This window comes from Cynocephalus volans, chromosome 11, assembly GCF_027409185.1.
Source record: "Cynocephalus volans isolate mCynVol1 chromosome 11, mCynVol1.pri, whole genome shotgun sequence".
In the NCBI taxonomy this organism is placed as follows: Eukaryota; Metazoa; Chordata; class Mammalia; order Dermoptera; family Cynocephalidae; genus Cynocephalus; species Cynocephalus volans.
The window spans coordinates 95,023,572-95,049,606 of NC_084470.1; the positions used below are offsets into that span (position 1 = coordinate 95,023,572).

Consider the following 26,035-nt stretch of genomic DNA (forward strand, 5'->3'; position numbering starts at 1 on the left):
CAGTCTCCGGATCCGGCCTCCTTTCTGCCCGGCCTGCTGGGGAGCCGAGGCCTCCTCTGCCCCACTTCCTCCAGGAGAGGAGCACATCCCCACTCATCAAGCCACTGCCTGAGCGACAGACTTCGCACACAGCCAGTATCTTATCTGTTTTTACAATGACTTTGCAAGCCCTGCTGTGCTCCTCTCATGGAGGAGAAAACTGAAGCCCAGAGTGGGGAAGAGACCAGAGCAGGAGCATGCAGACAGGAGGGGATGGATCTAGGACCGAATCCAGCTCTGTCTGGTCTCAAAGCCTGGCAGGGGACAAGGGAGGCAGGTCGCACCTGGGGACAAGGAGCAGGGTGAAGGGAGCCTAAGGAGAGCACAGCCTGTTGGGAAACTGCAGTTCACTGGGTGTGGACAGAGGTCTGGAAGGGAGAGAGTGATGAGGACTGAGTTGGGGTTTAAGGAGGGGTGGAAGAGCCAGGGACAGATCTGTGAACAGCAGGACAATGGGGAGAGGGCTGCTGAGAGGAGAGGCTGGGGAAGGGAGGCGATGGGGAGACAAGGAGGGGACAGACTCACGGGCCTTGGAGATGGTGGATGTTGGGAACGGAGTGAGGATGTGTCCTTCCTTTAGGAGACCCTTCCTGAGCTGTGTGGGACGCCTGCTCTCCTTTGTGCCTAAAATGTTGTCAAATGTTGGCTGCTAGCAGCAAAAGAGGCTGGGGAAGGTTGCATGTATTCTGGCTACTTTCTGCCCAGCAGACAGGGTACAGACCCTTAGGAAGAAGGGGGATGGGTTTTGGGGACAACTGGAAGCAGAGCCTCCTGCCGGCTGACCTTGGGCAAATTACCTGGTTTCCCTGAGCACCCGCTCTTCCATACCTGTGACACGGGCCACCAGTGCAGCCAGCATTCCAGGGTTAACACAGGCGCCATGCTCAGGACAGTACCTGTGAGCACTCAGTAAGACCGGGCACAGGGCATGGGCAGATGAGCAGAGAAGTGGGCCAGGGAGGGTGACAGAGGAGCTGGCAGCACGGTGGGAGGGCTAAGGGGAAGGGTGTCCGGGCTGCAGAGAGCCCAGTGAGAGGGAAGGGGCCATACGGAGGTGCTGGGCGCCCTGGGGAGAGCAGCCTCAGCGGGGTGGGGGAGGACAAGGGGCAGTGGCAGTAAGTGAACACTGGCAGGGTGTGGGGAAGGGAAGGAGTTTTCTTTTGGGGGGTTCAGATGTGCCCGAGAAAGGACCGAGGCCTGGGGGTGTGTGGGTAGGGCTGTGCCCTCCTGGAGGGGAGGCAGCGGGCTCTGCCCCACTGGCTTCTCTGAGGTGGGAGGGGAGGCTTGGTGGCCAGAGGGAAGATGGAAGTGCCACAGGGGGCTCTGAATCTGCACAGTGGGAGCCGTGTCCGCAGGGCTTGGGTCACCCCCGGGCAGGGTGTGCGAAACCCCAGCAATGATCATGCCCCTCCTGAGAAGTCATAGAGCTTTATTAAATAAACTAAGTAGAAATGCTCCTGTTTACATCCAGGTTGTCAGTCTGAGCTCAAGTAATTCAAGGCACAGTTCTTCCTTTCTCCAGCTTTAGAAAACTCAATTGCATGGCCTAGCCACAAAGGACGGAAGTGGATCACACTGGATCCTCAGAGTCAGACTGGCCTCTCCACACACAACGTCACACGTGGGCAGCTATGGGGCACAAGCCTCTGGATCTCCCTGAGAGTGGTGCGGCACCATGGCATCACATTCTGAAAGTCTCAACCCTGGACAGGAGCTGGGCAGAGGAGGGGTTTCCAGAGTCCTTCTCCTCCCCCAGCTCTGTGGGGAGTCCCCTCCTGGAGGGGGGCCCCCAGACACCCCAGCTTAGCCTGGGCTGGGCTCCGGGGCCTGCTAGGAGCTGGCTGCAGTGGCTCAGATCTGCTGAGGTACTCGAGCATCATCAGCATTGTACAAAAGAGAGGGACGAGTAACACTGGTCTTTGTGCTGAGGCAGAGAACACAACGGCTTCTCAAAACAAACAGAAAAGAGGATCCCTGCTGCCGGCTCAAGGACGCTTTCCTAAGGACCACACTGGACATCCCTACACTGATGGAGAAGCCAGGACAGGGAGAGTGAGAGAGACCCCCACTCAGGACATCTCAGCGGGGCTGAAGCCAAGTCCACCAGATGTTCCAACAGCTTAGGAAACAAAAAAACACAAGGGACTGAAGTCTATTCACAGTGGCCTGAAGAGTAGGAAAAGCAGGCCCGTGTTGGGCACACATGGCTTTCCAGCCTCCCACGTGCCACGGGCTCAGCTATCCAGGGGCTCAGCATGCTGCGTTCCTGAGGCTTCTTGTGCAATGGCGGGGCAGGCATGGGACACTCACGTCCCTCTGCTCCCCGAATTTCCTAGCAGCAGCCGGACTAGGGGAAAAGTACGTTTCACAGGGGGAAAAAACCCACCAAAAAACCCAAAAGTAATTAGACAATCCCTGAGAGCACTACCATAACACCACTACAGACAACTTCTAAACACAGTTTCTAACTGCTCATTCTTGAGAAGAGAGGGATTTTAGTGAAACTAGGAAGATAAAAACACAACTGCACATTGTCTAGAAATCCTAGACAACCATTCATGAAGGAATGAGCCAAAAAGTCTTACTTAGCTATGCAAGATTTGGAAGGATAAAAAACAAACGTGAAACTCCTGCGTATAAGCACCACTTATCTAAAACACTATCAAAACAGCGGCAGCAGTGAGGCTGGCCTGGGGACGGGGGCTCAGGTGTGGAGGGGCTTGTTCCAGCGCAAACGGGATAGGGATGTCCCTGTCATCGAAGTGTGCGAGGCAGGTCTCAGGGCTTCCGTGAGGAGTGGCCTTTAGCCCTGGCCCTGGCCCCTCGATGCTGCTGCCTAGTGGGAGGCGTAGGCTGGGCTCCACAGCCCCGAGGCAGGGCTGGATTTGCGACCAGGAGGCAGAGCAGTGAAAGACGTCGGGGATGAGGCAGCCAAATCTAGGGTGGAAAGAGGACAAAGTGAGAAACAGAACCAAAGGGAGACTGGACACTGCAACTGCTCATCAGTGTCTGCATCAAGACGAGCGTTTAGGAGGTGCCTGCTGCATGCCTCAGCCACTTTCCTAATCATTTCTGGGGTCTCCCTGGGGTTGCTGAGCAGTCCTGAAAGGGAAGGGACGACTGTTGGACATGCAGAGTGGCCTGGCAGGGGAGAATGAGTCTTGGGTTTCAGGACCATGTGGTTGCGTCTGTCCATGGGAATGTGGGAGAGGGCCCGTCCTTCTGGGTGGGAACAGCATCTTGGGCAGAAGACGCTGCATGAACAGACTCCAAGGTGAGCAGATGGCTCTGCAGTGTTTTGGAGACAGTGCAAAGACTCCAGTGTGGCTCCAGCAGACCCAGGGAGAAGCATGTTGGGAGATGTGGTCAGAAAGGGCGAGAGCCTGCTGCAAGAACACCCACGTAATGTGTCAGAGTTGCGGGGGAACCGAGCCATTGAGCATTCCACGGCATTCCCTGGACATTGCTTCTCAGATGTGAGAGGTTGCTGGGTAGAAGGCCATGATTCTAGGGGTCCAGGATGCTCCTCAGGAAAATGCTTCTATCTACACAACTGTGTCCTCATTTAAAACCCTCATAGACCCCCTTGAAGCCTGTCCATGGCCCTCCTAGGGTCAGCAGAACCCAGCTCAAGGATTCCTTGTGCAGGAAGAGAACCTGTGGGTTGGAATCAGGAGATGTAAAGGGCTACTGTGTACACCTGCATGGGGGACGGGGGGGGCACTGCAGTTTCAGGGGACACCACTCACAGAGAGGTGCTCCCTGGAGGTGTGCAGGGTCACTAGGGCCTCGGGCCCACCGAGAGACAACTGGACTGTTGCAAGGAATGGGCTCTTCCCCTCTTCCCCATCTGGGAAACCCCTCCTCAGGACCACCCTGAATCCCCATCTCTGAGTCCACTCCAGCTTACAGCTCTGTAGCAGCCTGAGCAGTTGGGAGCCCAGCCCCGGCACACACACCTGCAGAGACAGCTGGCTGCTGCCAACCTCTCCACCTGCACAGCACTGTCTGCGAAAGCACTTGCTGACCCAGGAACGGCATCTGAGCCCATACACTACTGCTTACTAGCTTCCAGATCTGCCCTGTGGGCCTCAGGTCTCAGCCTAAGCTCCTTTTGCTCAGGACAGGCCCGTGAGACTTGGGGTTCAGGGCCTTGCCCACCCCCTCAGGGCTACTCCTCTTTACAACTGTGCCTGGCTGTGTGGGGTGCGGGGTAGGGTGTTACTCACAGTGGGGGCTGTGCTGGGGGCTGGCTGGAGGCACGAGGGCTGGAGGCATGGTGAGCTCCCGGGGTGCACAGACTGTGTGGTAGGCTGCAAGAGTACGTGGCTGGTTAGAGCGGGTGGGGGTGGGGAGCTAACCTGAGACACCTCACCTATGATCGTGACATAGTCCACCTCACCTATGATTATGACAGCTGTCCCAGCCAGCAGGGCAAAGAGCGTGAAGAACATGACTTGGTAGGAGTCCAGGAAGTGCTGAAAGAGGCTGGCTCCGTCTGCCATCAACAGAAAGACAAGTGACCAAAACCGCTGGGGCTGCAGCGGTGTCCTGTCATGTTCGTGTGTTACTGCACATCTGCATGGTCCTATCCAACCCCTGCTGCCCCAGCCCATCTTAGATATGAGGACAGGGGACCTCAGAGGGCCAGGTGGCCTGCTCTCAGCCCAGATCAGCATCTGGTTCTATCACCCTAGTACTTCACCCCTTCCACCTGGAGCCATCGGAACCCAACCCTGTTCTGCCGAGACTCTGCTTCCTTCCAGGAAACGCTCTTCTGGTGGAAGGGCTGATTGTCCGGCAGGTAGGTCAGGCTTATACATCCACTTTGCCTCCAAGTCAGCCCTGCTGCCCCAAACACAAGGAAGCCAGTTAAGGTGGTTTCAAAATGTCCAGTCATGAGTTAGAGATGTGAAAACAAAGATACTGGCTGGAAGTCCACTGGCTGCATGGGGCACCATGACTCTCAGAATCAGAGCCTCGCAGATCAAGTGGAGCCCAGCATCTTCTGCCCCAGTGCTGCTCCTGCTCTGGGTCCCCCACCTGGGGGATAGCCTGGGACCTGGCTCCCTCATCCATCTCCCCCTCCTCTCCCCTGACCCTGACACCTCATCAGGGACCCAGTGTGGCTATGTTTCCGCCCCTCTTGCACCTCACTGGGCTGCCCTGAGTCAGGAAGAAGGTGATGGCCTCAAGTGCCCCTAAAGGCCGGCCCGCCCCCTGCAGTCCTCTCCCAATATCCCTCCATCCCCCACCCCCAACTGAGCTCAGGCTCCTGATGGTCTAGCCACTCTGCCCGGCACTTCACCCCAGGGTCTCTCTCTGCAGCGCCCTCCCCCGGCCTACTCCGCCTTGCAGATCTTGCTGAAGCAGGCCCTTTGACCAGCACTCTCCGCCCTGCAGAGGCACCTTGCAAACCCTTCCTTTCTTACTGCATCGGTCACCCTGTGTCCTCTCTATATGAGGGGGGGGGGGGGGGGCTTCTCATTCATCCGCCCAGCACAGGGTCTGGCCCACAGCAGGAGCTCACAAGTGACTACAGAATACTGAATCCGTCCATTCAACACTAAACACTCACTGAGCATCTGCTGCAGGTCAGGGAGGCCCTGGTCTAAGCACTGTCCTCATGCACTGCTCGTTGGAGAGGATGAGCAGAAACGATGATTAGTTACAGTATTATACAGGCTGAGAGGGGCAGCAGTGCTGCGGTAAGAAGAGAGTGTGAGTGCTTGGGAGAGAGGACCGATTTCAACAGCACCTGAGAAGATCAGATCAGAGGGAAGATTTGCAGGAGGTGACGGTGTTGGCCAAGGGCCTATCAGGGGAACGGTGGATGACAAAAGCTCCAGCTGAGGGCCACATGTGTTCCAGAAACAGGAAGGCCAGTGTGGCTGGAGCAGGGGTGCTTGGGGCAGATAAGCCATATATGGATAAGGGAGGCAGATCATGTGGGGCCTCGTAGGGACTCTGGCTTTACCCCTGAGGGAGATGGGAGCCATGGCAAGATGTTGAGCAGAGGAGGGGCGTGATCCCTTGGCTGCCGTGTTGAGAACAGGTGGGAAAGCAGGGGAAGAAAAGCATGTATGATGGCCCAACGAGCAACTGTCACTTTGAGGGACATTCTGCATTTCTGACTCCTTTGATTCTCACACCCCAGGTTTCAACTGATCAATACCAGGACCACTCCAGCCTGTCTCTCCCTGCCCAGGTCTGTCCCAGCTGATGTCATCCCCGGACTCACAAGGACCAGGCCCACGGCGATCCATCACAAAGGCCACAGTGACTGGGATGATGATGCCTTGGTTAGTCCTGGGGCTGGAGAAGGTCAGGGTAGTGGAGAGAGGTCCCTGGCTGCCGGCTGCAGGGTCTGAGATACCGACCATGTATGTTATAAAGCTGGGTGGCCCGACAGACTTCTCCTTCACGAAGGCCAGCACAGCCGGGGATCCGGATTTCACCTGGGAGAGATGTTAGGGCTGAAGGGAGCACGTTCTGCAGAGTGGATGGACCATCGTGTGGGGCTGCGGGATCCCCAGGCAGAAGTTTAGCTCTGTCCAGGTTATCTCTAGAAGCACCCCCATTTTAGCCTGACATGCTGGGCTTCCCTCCTGAGGCCCAAAGGGTTGTGTGTGGGGGGACCCGCTGCCCAGGTCACACCTCCTAGGCAGGTGATAACGCCTGGGCACATCTGGATGGCATGCAGTTTGCAACATCAGGAAGCACTGTCTATATGCAGGGTGTTTTTTAAGGAAAGGACAAATCAATATCATTGAATTCTAATCAAGTGCTATTTTAAAAAATGCTAAACCAACATCAAGTATCACCAAACACCAGCTCTGCACAGGAGCAGCCCAGAGCTCTGTTCACAGGCCCATCTCCAACAGCAACCCCCCTCACCCCCAGGCCTGGCAGCCCTGCACCATCAACAACGCACTAATTCCCTGTCTCTTGGAGGACAGATAGCCACGTCTGCTGTGCAAGACAGGAGAAGGAGCAGGTGGAAAAGCCAGCAAACTTCTTCGTCCTCACACCAGATCTCTTCCCAGGCTTGCCAGACTCCAGAACCTTAGAGATCATTCACCTGCCATTTAGCATATGGGGAAAGTGAGGCCTGCAGACAGGGGACTTGTCCCCAGTAGTGATCAGGGCTTTTCTTCCTGCTCCAGGTCAGTGTGTGTTCTGGCACTGAATTTGTTCATTTCATTCATTCAACACACTAGATGTTTGCTGAGCACATGCTACGTGTTCTAAGTGCTGTGCTCACAGGCTTAACTTTCAGTTGGGGAAGACCAGCAGGAATTATAATAATTAAGAAAATTATATAGGCTGATACATAGCAACAGTGCTATGGAAAAGAAAAGGGTAAGAGTATTTCAATATTTTTAAATTTCCAATTTCAATTTTTAATTTTAAGAGTGGTGGCACAGGACTTTCCTCCTGGTCCTTCCTGATGCCCCTGGCTCCGGCTTGACCTGAGGCACATGGAAGCCACTCACCTCCAGGCTCTCCAGAATCTCCATGGCACCAAAGACCTTGACCTCGGAGCTGGTGTAGTGGTTGCTCAAAAGGATTTCAGCCTGGTCAGCGTAGAGCCCTGGGCTGAAGGGCACTTCAGCCCCAACCTGCTCCACAGAGAAGAGGCTGCCAGGGATGGAGGCAGTGACCACCAAAGCTGTCTTCTCCATGCTCAGGCGCTTCAGCTGCTTGTCCGTCAGCCTGTGCATCGTGACCAAGCAGAGGTACTGGCCTGTGGAGACAAGTGTCCTGTCTTGTCCCCTCTCCCATGCACAGGTGCTATTCCTTCTCCCTACTTCTCTAACCAGGGAACTCCTATGCATCCTCCAGAGTCCAGGTGACAAGTCACCTCCCCCAGGAAGCCTCCTGGGAGTCCCCCTGTGGGGCACCTGGACCAGGTGGACATCTTCTCTGCCCAGCACTCCCTCTCTTTGTCTCAGAATCATCTATTCACCAGATCCTCCTTCAAGTGGCACTCTGGGGGCAGGGAGCATGTCAGGGCAGGCTCTGCATCTCAGGACCCAGCCTGCCTGGCCCAGAAGGAGGGTGAATAAAAACCAAAAGTACTGGGAAGTTGGCTGCAGGTTAAGCCAAGGCTGACTCCAGGATGGCCTTCAGCCCAGACACAGCAGGAGATTCTGTAAAGACATGGACCATGTCTACTTTGGTTCCTGTCCTATCCTCCAGCCTGACCCAGAGTGGGTAGATTTGAGTTGAATGCACACTGTTTAGCAGGGCCTTAGGAAGCTCTGCAAACCTGGGACCTGGATGCCTGGGCTAGAGTCCTTTCCATGGCCATACCTGTCGGGGGCCCATACATGAGTCCACCTCCTTGCTGGTCCTGTTTCTCTTAGTCCAATAGGGATAACATCACAGCCCTTATGGTCAGCATTAGGGAATAAATAGGGCAGCGGGACCACCACGTAAGGGCCTACCCTGTGCTGACTGCTGGGCAAAGCCCTGAGCTTGGGCCCAGCACCCACTGTGCCTGCACGAAACATCTCCTGCACGTCAGACAGCAGCAGGTGTTGAGGATGCCCTAGTGCTGCTGCCAGAGGCTGGAGGAGGAAGGTAAGCACAGGCAGAGCAGGGCCTCCACCCTTGGCTTCCTGGACGCTGAGACCTGACCACAACTGCAGACTGGGCTTATGGCCTGGCATCCTGCTGGTGCCAAGCTCTCCCAGCTGACAGGGTTGTCGTGAGAGCTGAAAAAAGTGCTCGATGACAACCAATAATCATTATCACAATAATCCTGACTACTGCCATTGAGGACTCCATATGAGCCTGGCACTAAGCACATCACAGCAACTGTCCCACTGAATCCTCAAGCACCCTGTGAGGGGCACCACTCTTCTCAGAGCCGTGAGGTGATACTATGGCACCCCTCGGGCAGCCCACGGTGCTGGCCCTCACTGCCACTGCTCTGGCTTCCTGGTCTCTGGAGCACATGGAACCCAGCATGCTGTGCAGCTCTGGACTATTTAAAGGGAACACTCCATCCACCCCTCACTTGCTGCTCTGGACTATTTAAAGGGAACACTCCATCCACCCCTCACTTGCTCCATGCAGTCAGGGCCAGCCCCGCTGTCCCCATTTCATGGAGGGGAGGCAGCCTCAACCCCACAGGTGGAATAGCAAGAACAGCAGAAGACTCTACCTGGGTCTGACTCTACACTCTGCATCCTTTCTCTTGGTGCAGGTACTTGCTGAGGACAGCCACGACCTGACTCGGGATGGCCAACTCCTCCGGGCAGCCACATGGAACCAGAGGCCAGAGCCTTGGAACCAATTCCTAGGCTGGGCCCCAACCACCTCTGCCCCTCTGGACAGATAACCATTGTGAGCCAAACGCACTGAAGACAAAAGACAGAAGGCAATGGCTCTCTGCAAGTTCATTTTCATCTTCAAATCCTTGCACATTTACCTAGAACAGCGTCGAACCCCGGCTCTACAGTGAAAACATCACGTGCTGAGAAATCCACCATGTCCTGCTTGAATTGCAGCTGGCAGCTGAGAAGGGACTCTGGGTGCAAGGTCTCGAGGACTTCCATCTGGGTGGGGGAGCACGCACCTAGAGATGGGGAGGGTGAGAAGGGCGGGGCCAGCCCCCGTGCCTGCCATGCAGGGCCCCCAGGCTGCCCAAAGCTTGGTGGTAGTGCCTCGGTTTACAAAAGCCAAGAAGAAATTATACAAAGGAGGGGGCATCCTGAATCACAGGTAATTTCTGATCAGAATTTCAGCGCTTGATCTAGAGCTTGTACCCAGGGCACAGCAGATGGACTGGGCCCCCTAACGTGTGTCTTCTGCTCCTGTCAGCAGGAAAAAAACGGGCGATTTATTTCTGGATATTAGGAGGGTAATAGTTCTACACTAATACACCAAGCATCGTTCCGGCAACTGCGGAATATTAGCCACTTGCACTGGGGTAGAAAACGGGAGGTTACTAGGATGTAATAAAGTGGCTCCATTAATCAGGATGAGAATGGTGGTGTTTAATGCTGCCAGGTAAGTGGTTTCAGAAAAACAGCTTATATTGACTTATTTATTTTTGGCAGCTCCCATCAAGGGCTGTCATGGGCAGAGGACGAGGTTGAATGTTCTATGCATGACTCGGGAGAGGTAATTATAAAAATTAAAATCCACGACTAGGCCTGCTAAGTCATTACTTTCTGGGATTAATGGTTGTAAATTGTGGCTTCCTTTGCTCTGGTGCCCTACGGCTGAAATTTTATTTCCAGCTCAGAAACAGGCAATTTCTGGGAGCTGAGCTCTTTTATGAAGACTCCTTTCACTGGCTTGACTTGTGGGGAACTCAAATTTCTAAAAAGCTGCAAGGAGTGGACAGGCTGGGGGTAAGTGCTCTCTTTGGAGGTGGTCTGAGTTTGAATAGGAACAACAGATAAAACCCCATTAGAAGGGCACAGATCCACCTCCCCACTCCCCTGAGTCCGGCAGGGCCCTCCCCAGACTGCCCGAGCCCTCTCTCATTCCCTACCTCTCAAGTTAGAGCTTCCGTCTCCCACAGTGACGATCACTCTGGAGGCTGTGGCCTTCTGGAAACTGGTCTGGACAGGGTGGACTCTATGGGCTACGATCCTCTGAGGGACGCTGATCACTATCTGGGGAGGGAGCCCAGGCAGCTTCATTGAGTGCCAACTGTGTGCTGGTCCCATGGTGGGTGTTTTCATGCGGCCTGTGACACAGGCATTACCCACTTCACAGGGGACAAAACCGAGGCTCAAAGCCTAAGTGCCTGCCAGGCATATGGCAGAGCTGGGGTTAGAGCCAGGCTGGTCAGACTTAGCAGCCCAGTGCTCTCCTACTGATCCAACTGCTGCTCCCAGCAGCAGACCCAGGGAGCTGAATGGCGGCCTGCATTCATTCACTGGTCTGGGGTGTGATTTCTTCTCTGTTAATGAATCTGGCTAATTAATCTTGTGGCAGAGAGAAGGATCTGTTTTACTTTATTGTCATTTCCTCAGAATCAACCTGACCAACATGCAAACTCACACAGCCCAGGTAGTGAAGGGCCCACAGAATCCAGTCTGCCCAGATTTCCTTGGCTCGTCCCCCTTGGCCTAGCCTGTGCCCAGTCATACCCAAACCCCTAGGCTGTCGGCCTCCTTGTGACAGGATGGCCTTCCTCAGCTCCCTCTGCTGGGATCCCTCCACCCTCCTCCAGAGCCCAGCCAGCCCACCACCTCCGGCCAGCACCCCGGCTCCGGCTAGAAGGCCATCTACCCCTCGGAGCGGGCATGAGCACTCCTTGCCTCCCACGGGTCTCATTTCCAGCACAGCATGAACCCCCTGAGAGTGAGGATGGGGTCTCACTCCGTCCCAAATCCACCAGGGCTGTGGCCAATGCAGAGCCCTGGGTGGGCTTCTATCAACTTCTGGACTCCCCAGGGGCTCCTGCTGCCAAAGCACCGTCTCCTCTCAGGGGTCACCTGCCATCCCGAGGGAATGACAAGCTGCCTACCGCTGCCCTGCCCAGCGCTTTCCCAGCCCTGGCTCCCATCATTGCCTCCTATCTTCTCTTTTACCCACACACCCCCACTTCCATGTGCTGACCAGGGTTAGGGGAGCCTCCCTCCAGAATCCCTTCCACATCCACCCTTAGTTTCCAGCTCTCCCAATGGTCCGAGCTGAGGCCCCATCCTCAGCCTACTGGCCGGTTACCCTGCAGCTACTCCCTCTCTCAAGAGCTCCGACAGGCACCGGGTAATCTTTCCCAAGCACACCCCTGATCTACATCACTCTTCACACTAAAAAAAATCCACAGTGTCTGGCATAAGCGTCAGCTTCTTTATGCTGGAACTGCAACACTAGCAGCTAATACCTATTGAGCACTTGCTATGTGCTAAGTGCCTTCTAAGTGCTTCACACATGTTAACTCATTTAACCTTTACAACATTATCCCCATTTTACAGGCAAGAAAACTGAGGAATGGAGAGGTTAAATAACTTGCCCAAGGTCATACAGCCTCTCAGTGGCCAAGCCTGGCTCTAGAGCCCACACTCTTAACCTGCACCAAACTACCCTGAATCCAATGCATTTCGTGATCTAATCACAAAGCCAGACCCTGCTTCTCCCCAACCCCATGTTCCAGCCTCCCCCAGGCTCAGCTCCTGGACCCCACAAACCTCTGCCCATGCCGTCCCCTCCCCTGACCATTCTCAGAGGCTCCTTCCAGAGAGCACAGCTTTATTATCAGTCAGAATGCCTCTATCTGCAACCAGCTCACCCAAACCGCAGAGTCGTGGCACTAAATATGCAAACTATTAGGTTAAACTGCTGGATTCGATAAAGCACATGCTGGCTCTAAAAATGAGACACATTTGGACCTCGGCCAGACCTTGCTCATTGATTCATCCTCGGCTGGAGATAAATAGAAGAGAGAATGGTTTTTGTTCGCCTCCATAAAGACTCAAAAGGTGACTTGCTGGAGGAAGCTTAACTTTGCTGGTGACGCCAAATCCCAGTGCTGCCTGCCCACGGCCGCAACTCCCTGGGAAACGCCCACGCCTGGCCTGTGGCTGCCAGGCCCAAGCGTCAACCCCATGAGGTCACCTTTCGTCATTACATTATTTTGAACATGGGGAGACAGAGGCCTGGGAAGAAAAGAGAACTTGTCCCCATCTCAGAGTGGGTGGCTGATCCCAGGCTCATGACTCCCAGGTCTCCACCGCCTCAGATGGTACTAAGTGGCCAGTGTTTCTTTCTTAAACAAAAGGGAGTCATAAGGCATTTTCCTAAAGGAAAGGTATTCGTGATCACAGGCTGCTGTGGTTCCAATGTGTCCCCCACACTCATGTGCTGGAAATGTAACTCCCACTGCAACAGTGTTGAGAGGTGGGACCTTCAAGGGGTGATTAGGTCACGAGGGCTCTGCCCTCATGAATGGATGGATGCTATTATCAGGGGAGTGGGCTCCTGATAACAGAACGAATTTTGCTCCCTCCCCCTCTCACTCCCCTATGTACTCTCTTGCCCTGCCTTCTGCCATGAAATGAAGCAGCAAGAGGGCCCTCGCCAGATGCCAGCCCCTCAACCTTGGACTCCCAGCCTCCAGAACTGTAAGAAATAAATCTCTGCTCTTTATTAATGACCTATTCTCAGGTATTTTGTCATAGCAGCACCAAATGGACTAAGACACAAGCCAAATGGTGCCTCCGAGAGGGTCAGCTGTGCCTCACAGGCCACAGAGCCCCTTGTGCCTCTGGCTGCTCTCAAGCCCCACCTCCTTGTAGGTCCTCAGGTGCCCAGAGACCTCGTAGTACACCGTCACAGATCCTGCATCCCGGGCCACAGCCACGCCTGTCTTGGGGTTGATGTGGAGGATGCTGTTGGCTGAGGAGCTCCAGGTTCCTGAGAGGCCTGGGGGAGGAAGTCCCAGATGTCACCCATCTTTCCCATGACTGGACACTCCAGCCAAAGCCCATCTCACCTGGATGACCGGCCAGCCTCCCAGCTGGGCCCCATTGCCCAAGGGGGGTCCCTCAGCAGTCTCAGGGAAGAACCCACACTGCTTGCCGCTGCAGCCAGCTCCGGCCACTTGGGGACATTTTGTAGCTCCAGCCCGCACCTGCTCTCTGCACAGCTATGGCCTCAGCCCTGCTGCCACCCCTGCAATGCCCCTTGAATGAAGCTTTATCTGCCTTCCTGCCCTGGGAAAGGCAGCGTGCTGCCCCCAGGCCCTGCTCTCTGAAGGCCCTCACTCATCATCTCCTCCGCCCCCACTTATCAATTCCTTTTTAGGATACAGAAAGCAAGTGTTAGGCTCAGAGCTGTCATTAGACAGCACTTCTGAGTTAAAAGTCAATCACGTTATATGATAAATATAATAAAAGAACTCAACAGCCACATTCTGTTTATGGAAAATTATATTTGTTTTTCTTTAAAGGTAGTGTTTAATTTCTTTTTAAAATGAACTTAATGAGGTAACAAAAGGGAACCAGTTTGAAAAAAAAATTAAATAATTGTACACGTGTTACATGGTGGCATGGTAACGGCTGAAATGCGGAAACCACTGAACTGGCCCCATGTCTATTCAATGAATTAAAATTACAAATTCAGTTCCTCGGGTGCATTAGCCACATCCCAAGTTTTCATTTGCTAGGGGCTACTGAATTAGACTGTGTAGATACAGGACATTTCCATAAGAGCAGAAAATTCTAATGGATGATGCTGTCTAGAGTAGCATTTGGCAAACTTTTTTCTGTAAAAGGCCAGACAGTAAATATTTGAGGCTATGTGGCCCATATGATCTCTGTTGATACATCTCAGCCTAGTAGTTGTAGGGTGGAAACAGCCATTGACATAAATGAATGGGCGTGGCTGGGTTCCAGTAAAATGCGGCCTACTGCAAAACAGATGCAGCAGGCTGTATCTGGCCTTCAGAGTCTTTCTACAGGCACACCTCCCGTGAAGTGACAAGGTACCACACCGAGGCACCGGGCTCCTGCCTGGGAGCCACTCCCATCTTTGTAAGTGCCCCTGACTCAGAAAGGTCTGCCTTGGTCAGGATCTCTCTTACCTTCAAGGCTGGTCAGAACTGTGGCCAGGCAGAGGACATCCCCCACCACCACAGCTCCAGACAGCTCCGGGGAGATGGCCTGTAGAACGGGCAGCGGGACGAAGTCAGAGAGGCCCGGGTGCTCCATGTCCTGTACGCTGAGCAGTGTCAGGCCAACGCTGACAGTGCGGACGATGCAGGTGTGGTTGGTGGGACCCTTCCCAATCTGCACAAAGTCATCTCTAGGCACAGGACAAAGAGAAGGGCTCTCAGTCTCAGGAGAGATGCCCCCACCTCCGGCAGGAGAAATGCAGCCCAAGTCCTCTGCTGAGCGAAGCTTTGAGTGACTGAGGTCCCCGATTGGGCTCCAACTTGTGTTTCCCAGGCCACTGCCCCAGATGAGAGCCCACCACAGGCGTGCACAGCTGACCTCCACTCTCATTACCCTGACAGACCCACGGCCCTCAGCCGGGAACTGCCAGTGGCAGCAGCAGCATCCCTGAATTCCAGAAGGGAAAGCCAAAGCCCAGAGAGAAAAGCCATTTCTGATCACAAAGTGCTTTCTGACCCTTTTCCCAGCAGGGCACTCAGACATACTAGGGAGGCACAGGCTGCCCTTCACTAGGTAACTTGGAAGAGTGGTGCGGCCTCTGCCCACTTCCTCTTCTGTGAAACAGGGAGACTAGCGTACCTGTGCCACAGGCTCAGCGTACGTATCCCATGACATCACAGTCTAAAGCACTCAGAATAGCACCTGGTATGTGGTGAGTGCTCTGCCAGTATCAGCTAATGCTGCTTTGGTGGAGGAGCTTGGATGGCATAGGTGAGGGTTAGGGTCTCTGGCTCCATTCCCTTGCCTCCCTCATGCCTTCCAACTCCTGAGCCCTGCCTGACTTGGTCTCTATGAAGAGGTGCTCCTGCCACAAAAGGGCCACAGGGACTTCTGCAGTGTAGCTCAGGGGCTGGGAGAACCAGTTCCATTTCCTCCGGGGCTGCCTATATTCTGGACTGACAGATGGCCATGTTGTGCATTCAGAGCTCCACAGCTGCCAAAGGCCCTCATGACCACTCCCTCAGTCGATGGCCCTGGGGACTAGGCCATGTTCACCATGTGACAGGTGTGAGAACAGAGGCTTGGGGAGGTAACCTGCCCTGCCCAAGCTCACAGGCCCCACAAAAGGCAGAGCCGGGACCAGAACCAGGCCTAAATCCAAACCAGGTTCTTCCCATAATGAAAAACCCTCACACCTGTCCTAGGGTGGTTCAGCGACAGGGGAACACATCTACTACAGGGCCTGTGGGATGCCCAGGCTGGAATGGGCACCAACACCTGGATGTAATCTTCTGGAGCCTGTCCCAAGCCCTCCCCCTTCCTCCTGGGACTGATGCTTGTCTCTCCTCCTCTGAGCTCGTCTGCAGCCCCCTTAGGCAGTGCTTCTCCACCTTTAGAGTCACCTGCAGGGCTTGCCAAAACACAGACTGCTAAGCTCTGGAAATGAGCATTTCTAACAGTCCCCAAGGGGTGTCAGTGCTGCTGTCCTGGGGACCACACCTTGAGAACCACTGCTCCAGAGGCTCACAAGTTTCAGCAGGCCCAGGCTGAAGTCATGGCTCTCTCCTCCAGTCTGGAGACTGCCGCCTTTCTTCACATCAGGACTGTGCCTGCAGTTGTATCTTGAAAGGGTCATGCAAAAAGAACCATGCTCAGAGCTGGATGAACCTGGTATTCAAACCCCACTTCTTGGTTGTGTGGACTGGGCAAGTGGCTTAACCTCTCTGAGCCCCTACAACTGGGCTAGAGTGAAGAGTCAGTATAATGGCATGCAGAAGGACTGAAGCACAGCAGACCCTCAGTGAACTCTGGACTCTTTCATCACTAGCACCTGAATATTCAAAGCTGTGTGCCTCGCTCTAACCAACATTTATAGGTATTGTGATTGATGCTATGATTGATGACAGGCCAAAATAACAGCCAAGACTGTTTACATCTGCCCTGCAGCCCAGCTTTCACTGACACATGAAAATCTTATTACAAACGCTCCAACCACAAACCCCACCATCTGTGTTCTGCTTCTTGCCATGTGGGCTCTCCCATGATCCTTTTGCCTCCTGACCAAACCTGGTGCCGCCTCTCCAGGCCTTGTGTGGTATGCCCTTCTCTTGGAAACCAAGTAATGAAAATCTTCTTCCAAAAATTAAAGAAGACACAAAAAGATGGAAAGACATTCCATGTTCATGGATTGGAAGAATTAACATTGTGAAAATGTCCATATCACCGAAAGCAATCTAGAGATTTAACGCAATCACCATCAAAATATCAATGACGTTCTTCACAGAAATAGAAAAAACAATCCTAACATTCATATGGAATAAGATAAGACCCTGAATAGCCAAAGCAATCCTGAACAACAAAAAAATAAAGCTGCAAGCATAACACTATCTGATTTCAAATTATACTAAAAAGCTATAGTAACAAAAACAGCATGGTACTGACCTAAAAACAGACACTCAGACCACTGGAACAGAATAGAGAACCCAGAAATCAATCCACTCACTTACAGCCAACTGATCTTTGACAAAAGCATCAAGAACATATATTGGGGAAAGAACAGAATTTTCAGTAAATGGTGCTGGAAAAACTGGATACCCTTATGTAGCAGAATGAAATTAGACCCATACCTCTTGCCACATACCAAAGTCAACTCAAAATGGATTAAAGACTGAAACATAAGACCTGAAACTATAAAACTCCTAAAAGAAAACATAGGGGAAAAACCTCAGGAAGTAGGATCGGGCAAAGACATTATGAATAAGATCCTCAAAACACAAGCAACAAAGGAAAAATTAAACAAATGGGACTATATCAAACTAAAAAGCATCTGCACAGCAAAGGAGACAATCAACCAGGGTGAAAAGACAACCTACAGAATGGGAGAAAATATTTGCAAACTATGCATCCAACAAAGGATTAATATCCAGAATATACAAGAACTCAAACAACTTAATGCTAAAAAAACAAATAATCCAATTAAAAACAGGCAAAGGAGCTGAATAGACATTTCTCAAAGGAAGATATACAAATGACCAATAGGTACATGAAAAAATGTTCAACATCACTAATCATCAGGGAAAAACAAATCAAAACCAAACTGAGATATCATCTCACCCCAGTTAGGCTGGCTATATTATCCAAAAGACAGAGAATAACAAATGCTGATGAGGATACAGAGAAAGGGGACCCCTCTACACTGTTGGTGGGACTGTAAATTGGAGCAGTCATTGAGAAAAACGGTATGGAGTTTCTTCAGAGAACTACAGATAGAACTGCCATACGATCCAGCAATCCCACTGCTGAGTGTATACCCAAAGGAATGGAGATCATCATGTCAAAGGGACACCTGCATTCCCGTGTTCACTGCAGCTCTATTTACAATAGCTAAGATATGGAATCAACCTAAATGTCCATCAGCAGATGACTGGATAAGGAAAATGTGATTTATATACACAATGGAATACTACTGTGCCATAGAAAAGAATGAAATTCTGCCATTCACAGGAACACGGATGAACTCGGAGGAAATTGTGTTAAGTGAAATAAGCCAGGCACAGAAATACTGCATGTCCTCACTCATAAGTGGGAGCTAAAAAAGAAAGAAACAAATATGCAACAAACAATACTTTGAACATTCAGAGAGAAAGAACAGAACTGTGGTTATTAGCAAGAGGAAAGGGGGACGGGAAGGGGGGAAAGGGAGAAACTGGTTAATGGACACAGAGAATGAGTATGTTTTCTAATGACAAACATGCTATAACTATCCTGATTTGACCATCACATACAGTACACAAATACTGATGGTCAACTCTATACCTGGCAAATATGTATAATCAATTATGTTTCAGTTTAAAAAAAATCATCTTTCACGGGCACTGGCCTCCTGCATCATCACCCAGTCACCTCTAATTAATTTAAATCCAGGAAAAATCCAGATAGGCCTTCATGTGAGAAATAAGTATGACCCCCACTTTACCTATTAGTGGCAAAGTTGAGGACTGAATTGTGAGTGTGGAAGATGTCTCCGGAGTTGTCGTGGAAGTGGACAGTGAAGGTAATGGTCATTCCCAGAGGCAGGGCTGCCAGAGCCTCCTTGCTTTGGGTGTGCAGGGCAGGGCTCATGGAAATCCTCAGGTAAGAAACAGGAGACACCTGGCAGGCAACAAGGAAGTACAATGATCACTGTGCTGGGGACTGGCCTCCCCCAAAACTCAATTTCAATGCTTGCCCCAGAAAATCCCCATCTCAGGGACAGCTGCGGGCTGGAATGAACCTGGGGTCATAAGAAGAGGAAAGGAAGGCCTTGTTCCCCAGAACGTCCCAACCTAGTGACAGAGTTCCCACCTCTCCACACAGTGGACCAGCCTTGCTTAAAGAAAACCCAACCCAGGAGAGTCAAAATCCATGTCTTTGAAAAGTTAGATCATTATTCACATTGTAAACAGAGCCATTGGGGTGCAAATGCTCTATTTCTTCAGAGGACCTGGCTCATGGGGCATTTAATGCCCACGTGAATGGCAGAGGCAGTTGTGACCAGGGATACCACATGCCTGTAGGTGCTCTAGGCGGAGGAGTGAAACATGGGTTTCTGGAGCCCAAGAACCCGAGCTCCATAAAAAGCAGCTCGGGTTCTCTGATTCCAGGTAAAAATCCACCCTGGCCAAAAAGCTAGCTGCCAAAAGTTTGAATTTCTTTGACAAAGTTTGGCATTGCAGCATCTGTTACGCAGTTAGTGCTCATTACGTATTTGTTGAAATAGGACGAGCATTCAGTTGCTTTCACTCACTCAAAACCAGGGTGGAAGTTTCCTGCCAGGCATTCACTTTGGAGCAAAAAGACATTAACAAAGTAGGCCTGTGACCAACTTTGAATTTTAGACACAGTCTAAAAATTCAAGTGGTCATGTATTTTCTCTGTCCCCTAGGATTCAGAAAGTGGCCATGATAAGATATGGAAGGAAAATTCTGCTCAGAATAAACCCAAGAACTTGACCCAAGGATGCCCGAGAAGGTCCCTGTCACTAAGGAACACAGTGTGGCGGAGGAGACAAAAGGATACAAGCCCTGGCCAGGCATTCTTTGCTTCTCAATCACGTGCAACCTTGAGCAAGTCACTTCTGCTCTGAGTCTCAGTCTCCTTCTCTGTAAAATGGGCCATCTCATTCTCAAAGGTGCAGTGCCTGTCATGGACTGGATGTATCATGACTGCATGTCAGATACCAAGCACTTCATTCAAGGCTCTTAAGAGCCGACCCCATTCCAGGCACCAGGTAGGCCCAGAGCAGGGGCTTGTCGATCTGTGGTGATGATGTCAGTAGTTGGGTGGAGCACCAGCATGCCAGTCAGGAAGCTGTGGCACTAATCCCAGCTCTGTGACCTTAGGCCAATCATGGACCTCACTGGGCCTCAGTTTAATGAAACAAGGTCATTGGAATCAATCATCTCCAAGGATTTTTGGCTCTGACAGCCACAAGATGCCATAGCTTTTTATCTACCTAGGACCTTTGCCTCTAAATTATTCCTAAATAAATTCCTACCTAAAATTTCTCAGTCGAGAGGTGAATATACTCACTTTTACACCCAAGAGAGAAAAACAGGACTGCAGTGCTATTGCTTTTGTTACTTCAAAATGGAGGAAAATACAATCATACCTTTATGGCAACAATGACGGTTTGGTTGACCCCGAAAGGTTCTTGAGCAATCACTTCGATTGTGGATGTCCCGATCACAGACCCCGACACCAGGAAGCCCTTCTCATCTATGTGCACGACAGGAACCTTCTCAGGCCCATCCAGAACTCGGTAGCTCAGAGAGGCCACACTATCCCTTTGGAAAATAAAACAGGCCTGTTTTTACAAATGGCGGTGGCAGGAGCAGGTCACAGCGAGTGGGCCACGTACAATGCCACTAGATCCCACAGTCTGAAGTTCCCAACTGCTCCTGGGAGAAGAATAAAGCCCAATCTTGGCCCGCAGTGCATCAGGACCACGTGCATCAGCTGTCTGAAGCCTCATCAGTCACCACGGAAAACCTACTACATAAAACCGACAATTCAGAGGGGAGCACCACATCTCTCTCTGCCAAGAGCAGTGCCTGCCACAGGTCGGCCAGCAGGGACAGAGAGACCGCGAAGGCTGAGTTTCTTTCATCAGCTACACAGGACATTTACTGTAAAAGATCGTTTCTGTGGCAAATTGTTTTCAATTTACTGAAGCAAGGCAGCCTGGCATAGTGGAGAGAGGAGGGGCTTCAAGTCAGGCAGAGCCCAAGGCCAGTCCCAATGCCCTCTGCCAACAGCTGTGTGCACTTTCTGACCCCTCTCTGAGCCTCAATTTCCTCAAATGTGAAGGGGGAGTGATGATTCTGCCTGGTCCTATTTCCAAGGGCTGTTAATAGGATAAAAGTGGGCTACCCGCTAAGAGGCTTGTAAACTACTGATACCATACACTGGGTAGGAGACTTATGCAGTATTCTATACTCTTTTACATATTCATTAACATAGTAAAGAATCAACAAGAAGGAAAAGCCTCCAGCTCCGAGGGCAAGCCCTGCTCCTCACCTCCCTCTCTGTCCCAGCCCCACAGATCCTCCCCAAGTGACTTTAAGCAAATGGTACTGCCTCTGCCTTGACTTTCTTCCTCCACCAACCCCCTCCTCTTAACCTGAGGAACCCCTGTTCACCCTTCAAGACCCCCACCTCAAGCACCTCCGTCTGTGACATGCCTCCCCTAAATCCTCAGTGGAGGGCCCTTCTTTGGGTCCCGGCTTAACCGTTATAGCTCGCTTTGTTATAGCCTTCTCATGCTGGGCTATACTCTTCCAGGGCACCCTATGTCACTCATCTCTGTATTCTGAGCCTAGCACAGAGCTGGACCCTTAGTTGCTTTTGGTTGAATGAACACGGTATGGGTGTGTTTCATGCAACATATAAGTGGCACTGCAGGCCCACTTTACAACTGCTGTTTAAACACAAGTCATCCTTATGAAAGGGATCTTCACATCGAAAGTAGGAATTACTTCTGCAGACACTTTCAAACAGCGCTCCCCAAACGTTACTGTGCATTGGCACCAGCTGGGGGTATGGTGAGAGCACAGCTTCTGCTTCTACTGATCTGGTGTGGGACCTGAAATTTGCATTTTAACATGCTCCCAGGTGATGCTGGTTCATGGACTACACTTTGAGTGGCAAGTCAGGAAAACACAGGGGCATCTGAAAAATGTAATATTTTCAAGTTGGTACTTTTTTCCTTCTGAGATACTGAATTTCAGCAGCTAGAATGGAAATGTTTCTAGGCTTTAGGGAGGAAAAAAGGGACTCATGCAGAGAAATGATGTAGAGAAGCAGAGGAAGCCCAGGTGAAGAGCAGGAGGCACATGGAAGCTGCCACCATTTCAAGCACAATACCAAGGAGGATTCACTTAAAGCCCCCACGGCTCCTGACAACTTTGACAAATGAATTGTCTGATGCAAGCACAGCTTCACAGCCCTGCTGAAAACAAGAGCTGAGTCACATACCTGTTTGTCTGGAGCTTTATAAATGAGTTGGGAGACATTAGTATTTGTTCTGCTTCTATTTCAGGATTCAGCAGCAGCAACTTCTCAAAAACCTGGAAAAGAGGGTGAGTTTTATTTCCTAGGGTACACTGGAGCCACATGCGGTCCAGGTATCTGCCTTTCTCCCAGTAGTGAGAGCCAAGGGGGACCAGAGAGGAGAAAAACCATTGCCAGCACCTGGCCAGGAAGCTAGTGACGTGATGGGAAGGGCTGAGCTTAAAGAGAGGCCAAAGGAGTGATGAGAAAAAGCAGGCAGGTTCGCATTTGTGCACCCCATGGGAGCTGCTTCATGGAGCCAGGAGACACCACCTCTCCCTCTGTTCCCAGGTAGAGAGAACGTCACCTACCAGGATGTGTACACGGAAGGCAGCAAGCAGAACTACAGGGCCTGGAGTCTTGCTCACGTGTAACTCTGCCAGGACTGAGCCTGGGGAAGCACCATCTAAATTCTCCGTCTTCTCACTGAGACACCTGCGCCTCACTGTCCCATCTCAGAACAACCCCTATTCCATCACCTTGGCCCTCCCTCGCTTCCCTTCTCTTGCCATGCTCTTGCAGGATCCCCCACAGATGGTGCAGGGGTGTGTCATGAGTTCAGTCCAGCAGATGACAAAGCTGAGAATGGCAGGTCACATCTGATCCTGTCTCTCCCAGGGCCCACAGTGGCAGCACATACCTGGGAACTCCACACCCCTTCTCTGCGAGCCTCCTGGCATGCCCATCACTATCTAAGTCCCCTTCTCAGGAGCAGTCACATGCTGGGCAGTTAAACCTGTGCTTTGAGCGCCCCACCAGCTCTGATCAGACCAGCTGGATTCCCTAAAGGGCCTGAGCACCTGGGCCAGTGTCTCTATTCCTTGAGCTGATGGATGAGGTTTCAGGAGGAAACTGGCCTGATTCCCCTCCTTTCCAGCACCTCTGTGTTCTGATTATACTTAAGCCTAAATTTCCTTGTCTGTAAGATGGGTCTAAAACAAATAATCCTTGGAATGCCTGTCTTAAAGAGCTATGGGAATCATGTGATGTGATGCAGAACTTCCTAAATGGTGACTGAGAAACAGTCTTTGGGAGCTGGATGGGGTTTTGGTGTCAGGTGAGTCCAGGGCAGGCTCATATGCCACCTCCTCCAGGCAGGTAGCATCAAGAGCGAGGCAGCCTACTGACTGTGACTGGGACACACTTACCGCACGGCAAATACAATCACAAATAGGCTTCCTCCTACTTTTCTTACAACATGAGTTCTTTGCCCTCCCTCTTTAGATAGAGGTGGATTTGCAAGAGATATCTCACTTTCTGGTGGTCTTCAAGCAAAGCAGCAGTGCAAGCACCATGGTAAATGGCAACTGATAACCAACCTCACCGTCAGGAAGATAACAGGGAGTTATCTCCCTGTTAGGGCCTACAACAAACTGGAGAGTACAGCTCCACTAAAGGGAAGGCTGCTTCTCACCTGCTGATTCTGACATGTGACAAAATGCCATGTCTTCAAGACAAGCTGCATATTAAATTTTTATACACAATCTTCCTATTTTTAAATGTTGGCAACAAATAAAAGTTGTTTAAAGGGTCTGAGAGAACTGGATAAAAACATCTTTGGGCTGGATACAGCTTCTCTAGTTTCTGATTCACTCAATCTCCATCTGCTGTCAAGTAGGGAAACTGAAGCACAGAACTGTTAAGTGACCCAGCTGAGGTCACCGAACTTGGAAGCTGCAAAGCCTTGTCTTTAATTCCACAATAGGTGCCAGAACTTACTGTTTCATCTTTAGCCAGGAAGAACATGTTTATGTGTTTGTATCTGTGTGTGTATATGTGTCTGTGTGTATATGTGTCTGTGTGGATACGTGTATCTCTCTTTGTGTATGTATGTGTCTGTAAATGTGTGTGTCTGTGTCTGTATATATGTGTGTCTGTGTGCCTATGTATCTGTTTATGTGTCTGTGTCGAGTGTGTATGCATGCACTTGTGCAGAGCTGAGGGGCTGGCAAATGGGTATTTCTTTCTTTGAAAATCTGCTTCTTTGCTCCTGATTAGGCATGTGCTTGGGTTAGAAATAGTTTATTTGTTCTTGAGGAGGGGGCTTGAATCCATTTCTTTTCTCATGATATTTAGTGCATGCTTTCAGTTTCTCTTTGTAGTTTAGGAGGACCCAGGAGTTACTGAGTCCCAGATGAGCAGAATGAGGCCCTTGAAGCTAAAAATGCCCTTTAGAGCCAAACTGTTAAACTCTCCCATTTCACAGAGGGGCCCAGAGGGGCAAGGACTTGCTCAAAGTCCCATCTTGTGAGTACGAGGGACAGGTACAGAGAGAGGTGGGGGCCAGGCTCTGGGCAGGACAAGCGCTAGGCTCTGAGTTGTGACTCAGTGGCTCTAAATAGGTTCGCTCCCTCTGAGGCTCTGTTTTCCAGTTGCCTGCCTGGCATGGTCCCTCTTTTAAGGCCACCTCTCACATACTGCAACCCTTCACCTCCCTGGGCCTCGGGTTCATCAGCCAGTGGCAGCACCTGCCCCACAGGCTTCATGTGTACACTGGATGAAGAAGGGCATCTACCTCTATTACATGCTCTATGAGTGTTTGTTAAACAAACACAGATAATTAAATTAATGGCCCAGATCAGACACAGTGAGCTCCAGACTCCTACCATGAAGGCACACCCCAAACCCCATGCTCAGAATTAGCTATTTTTGGAACACATCAAATTATTTCCAACCTCCGGACCTTTGCATATGCCATCCCCTCTACCTGGCCTTCTGCTGACCCCTCCAGTCCTGACACATCACTCCTCCATGGAGCCTTCAGTCAGTGCTATCTCTGGGCTCCCACAGCACCTTATACGCCCCAACCCCGTATGTGCCCTCCACTCAGCACAATGTGATGAATTCATCCAGCTCCCCCAGCAGACTGAGAGCTCCTCGGGGGCAGGGAGGGCCCTCTTCACATCAGCACCCCCAGGCCCAGCCCTAGGCCAGCAGAAGGGCTGATGCGCACTTATATGGCCCCTGGGAGAAGGGGCCGCTGACACTCACTCTCCCTCTTGCATGTGGCTTTTGCCCACCTGTCCTTTACCTGGATTTGGATCTCATCAGAGAGTTCTCTGGCGAGGCCATGCAGCTGCCCAGCTGCAGGGTCCAGAGCCTTGACCACCACCCTCAGCCCCGTCCGGCCTTTCACCCGGCCGTGCACGTTCATGGCAAAGTTGTACTGTGACGGGATCTGGACAGATGCCTGGGAAAGACAAACATGTTTTCAGGGGAAAGGCCCGGGGCCCCAGCGTCCCCCAAAAGGCAGAATCAGACAGCATCCACAGAGTCCTGGCCCTCAGGCCCTGCCAGGGGCTGCCTTCCCACCCAGGCTTTGTCTGCTAACCTCAGGGTGATGCAGACCGCAGTCACCCCAGCACTAACCCTGCCGTGTTTTATGATGTGCATTTGCAAAATGCTGGGTCAACCCATGTGAGCCAGGGTCTTTGCGGCAGGCTGCCAGAGGGTCTTAGTGTATGGGGGTATGTTGTTAGGAATCACCAGAGGGATGCTAGCCTTTGTGGTGTTTCCTACAGAGCCTGCTATTATGGGACATCTGTTAATATGTCCCACTGCCTGTGTCCCATGGAAGCAATCTAGAGAATCCCCAGGCACTGGGGACAGGACCCTGTCCCCACCAGATGGGGAAAGGGAGGCATTCGTCCTACACTAGGCAAACTCAGGCAGCCTTGAGAAACTCCATCCCCGTGCCTGGCCCTCTCTCCAGGCCTCTATCCCCACTGTCCACGGATGAGGCAGGAAGTGACATTTCTAACCACCTCCACTCAGGTCCCTTGTGACCAAAGCCTGCCTGGACTTCTAGCCTGAGGTCACAGGGG

General features: G+C 51.8%; 1 protein-coding gene across 1 annotated transcript in view; it reads right to left on the reverse strand.

Annotated features, from left to right (window-relative positions):
- Positions 1–1,470: 1,470 nt before the first annotated feature.
- The window catches only part of NUP210 (nucleoporin 210), a 111,244-nt gene continuing 86,679 nt past the window's right edge, over positions 1,471–26,035 (reverse strand). Inside the window, exons 28-40 of the mRNA XM_063113907.1 lie at positions 25,243–25,401; positions 22,137–22,228; positions 20,272–20,446; positions 18,598–18,773; positions 14,591–14,811; positions 13,295–13,431; positions 10,550–10,673; positions 9,479–9,625; positions 7,536–7,786; positions 6,281–6,497; positions 4,442–4,537; positions 4,269–4,352; positions 1,471–2,976 (exon numbers count right to left, since the gene is read on the reverse strand). Coding sequence (XP_062969977.1) covers positions 2,876–2,976; positions 4,269–4,352; positions 4,442–4,537; positions 6,281–6,497; positions 7,536–7,786; positions 9,479–9,625; positions 10,550–10,673; positions 13,295–13,431; positions 14,591–14,811; positions 18,598–18,773; positions 20,272–20,446; positions 22,137–22,228; positions 25,243–25,401 — 1,980 coding nt within the window. The 3' untranslated portion in view covers positions 1,471–2,875. The remainder of the gene's footprint in view (positions 2,977–4,268; positions 4,353–4,441; positions 4,538–6,280; positions 6,498–7,535; positions 7,787–9,478; positions 9,626–10,549; positions 10,674–13,294; positions 13,432–14,590; positions 14,812–18,597; positions 18,774–20,271; positions 20,447–22,136; positions 22,229–25,242; positions 25,402–26,035) is intronic.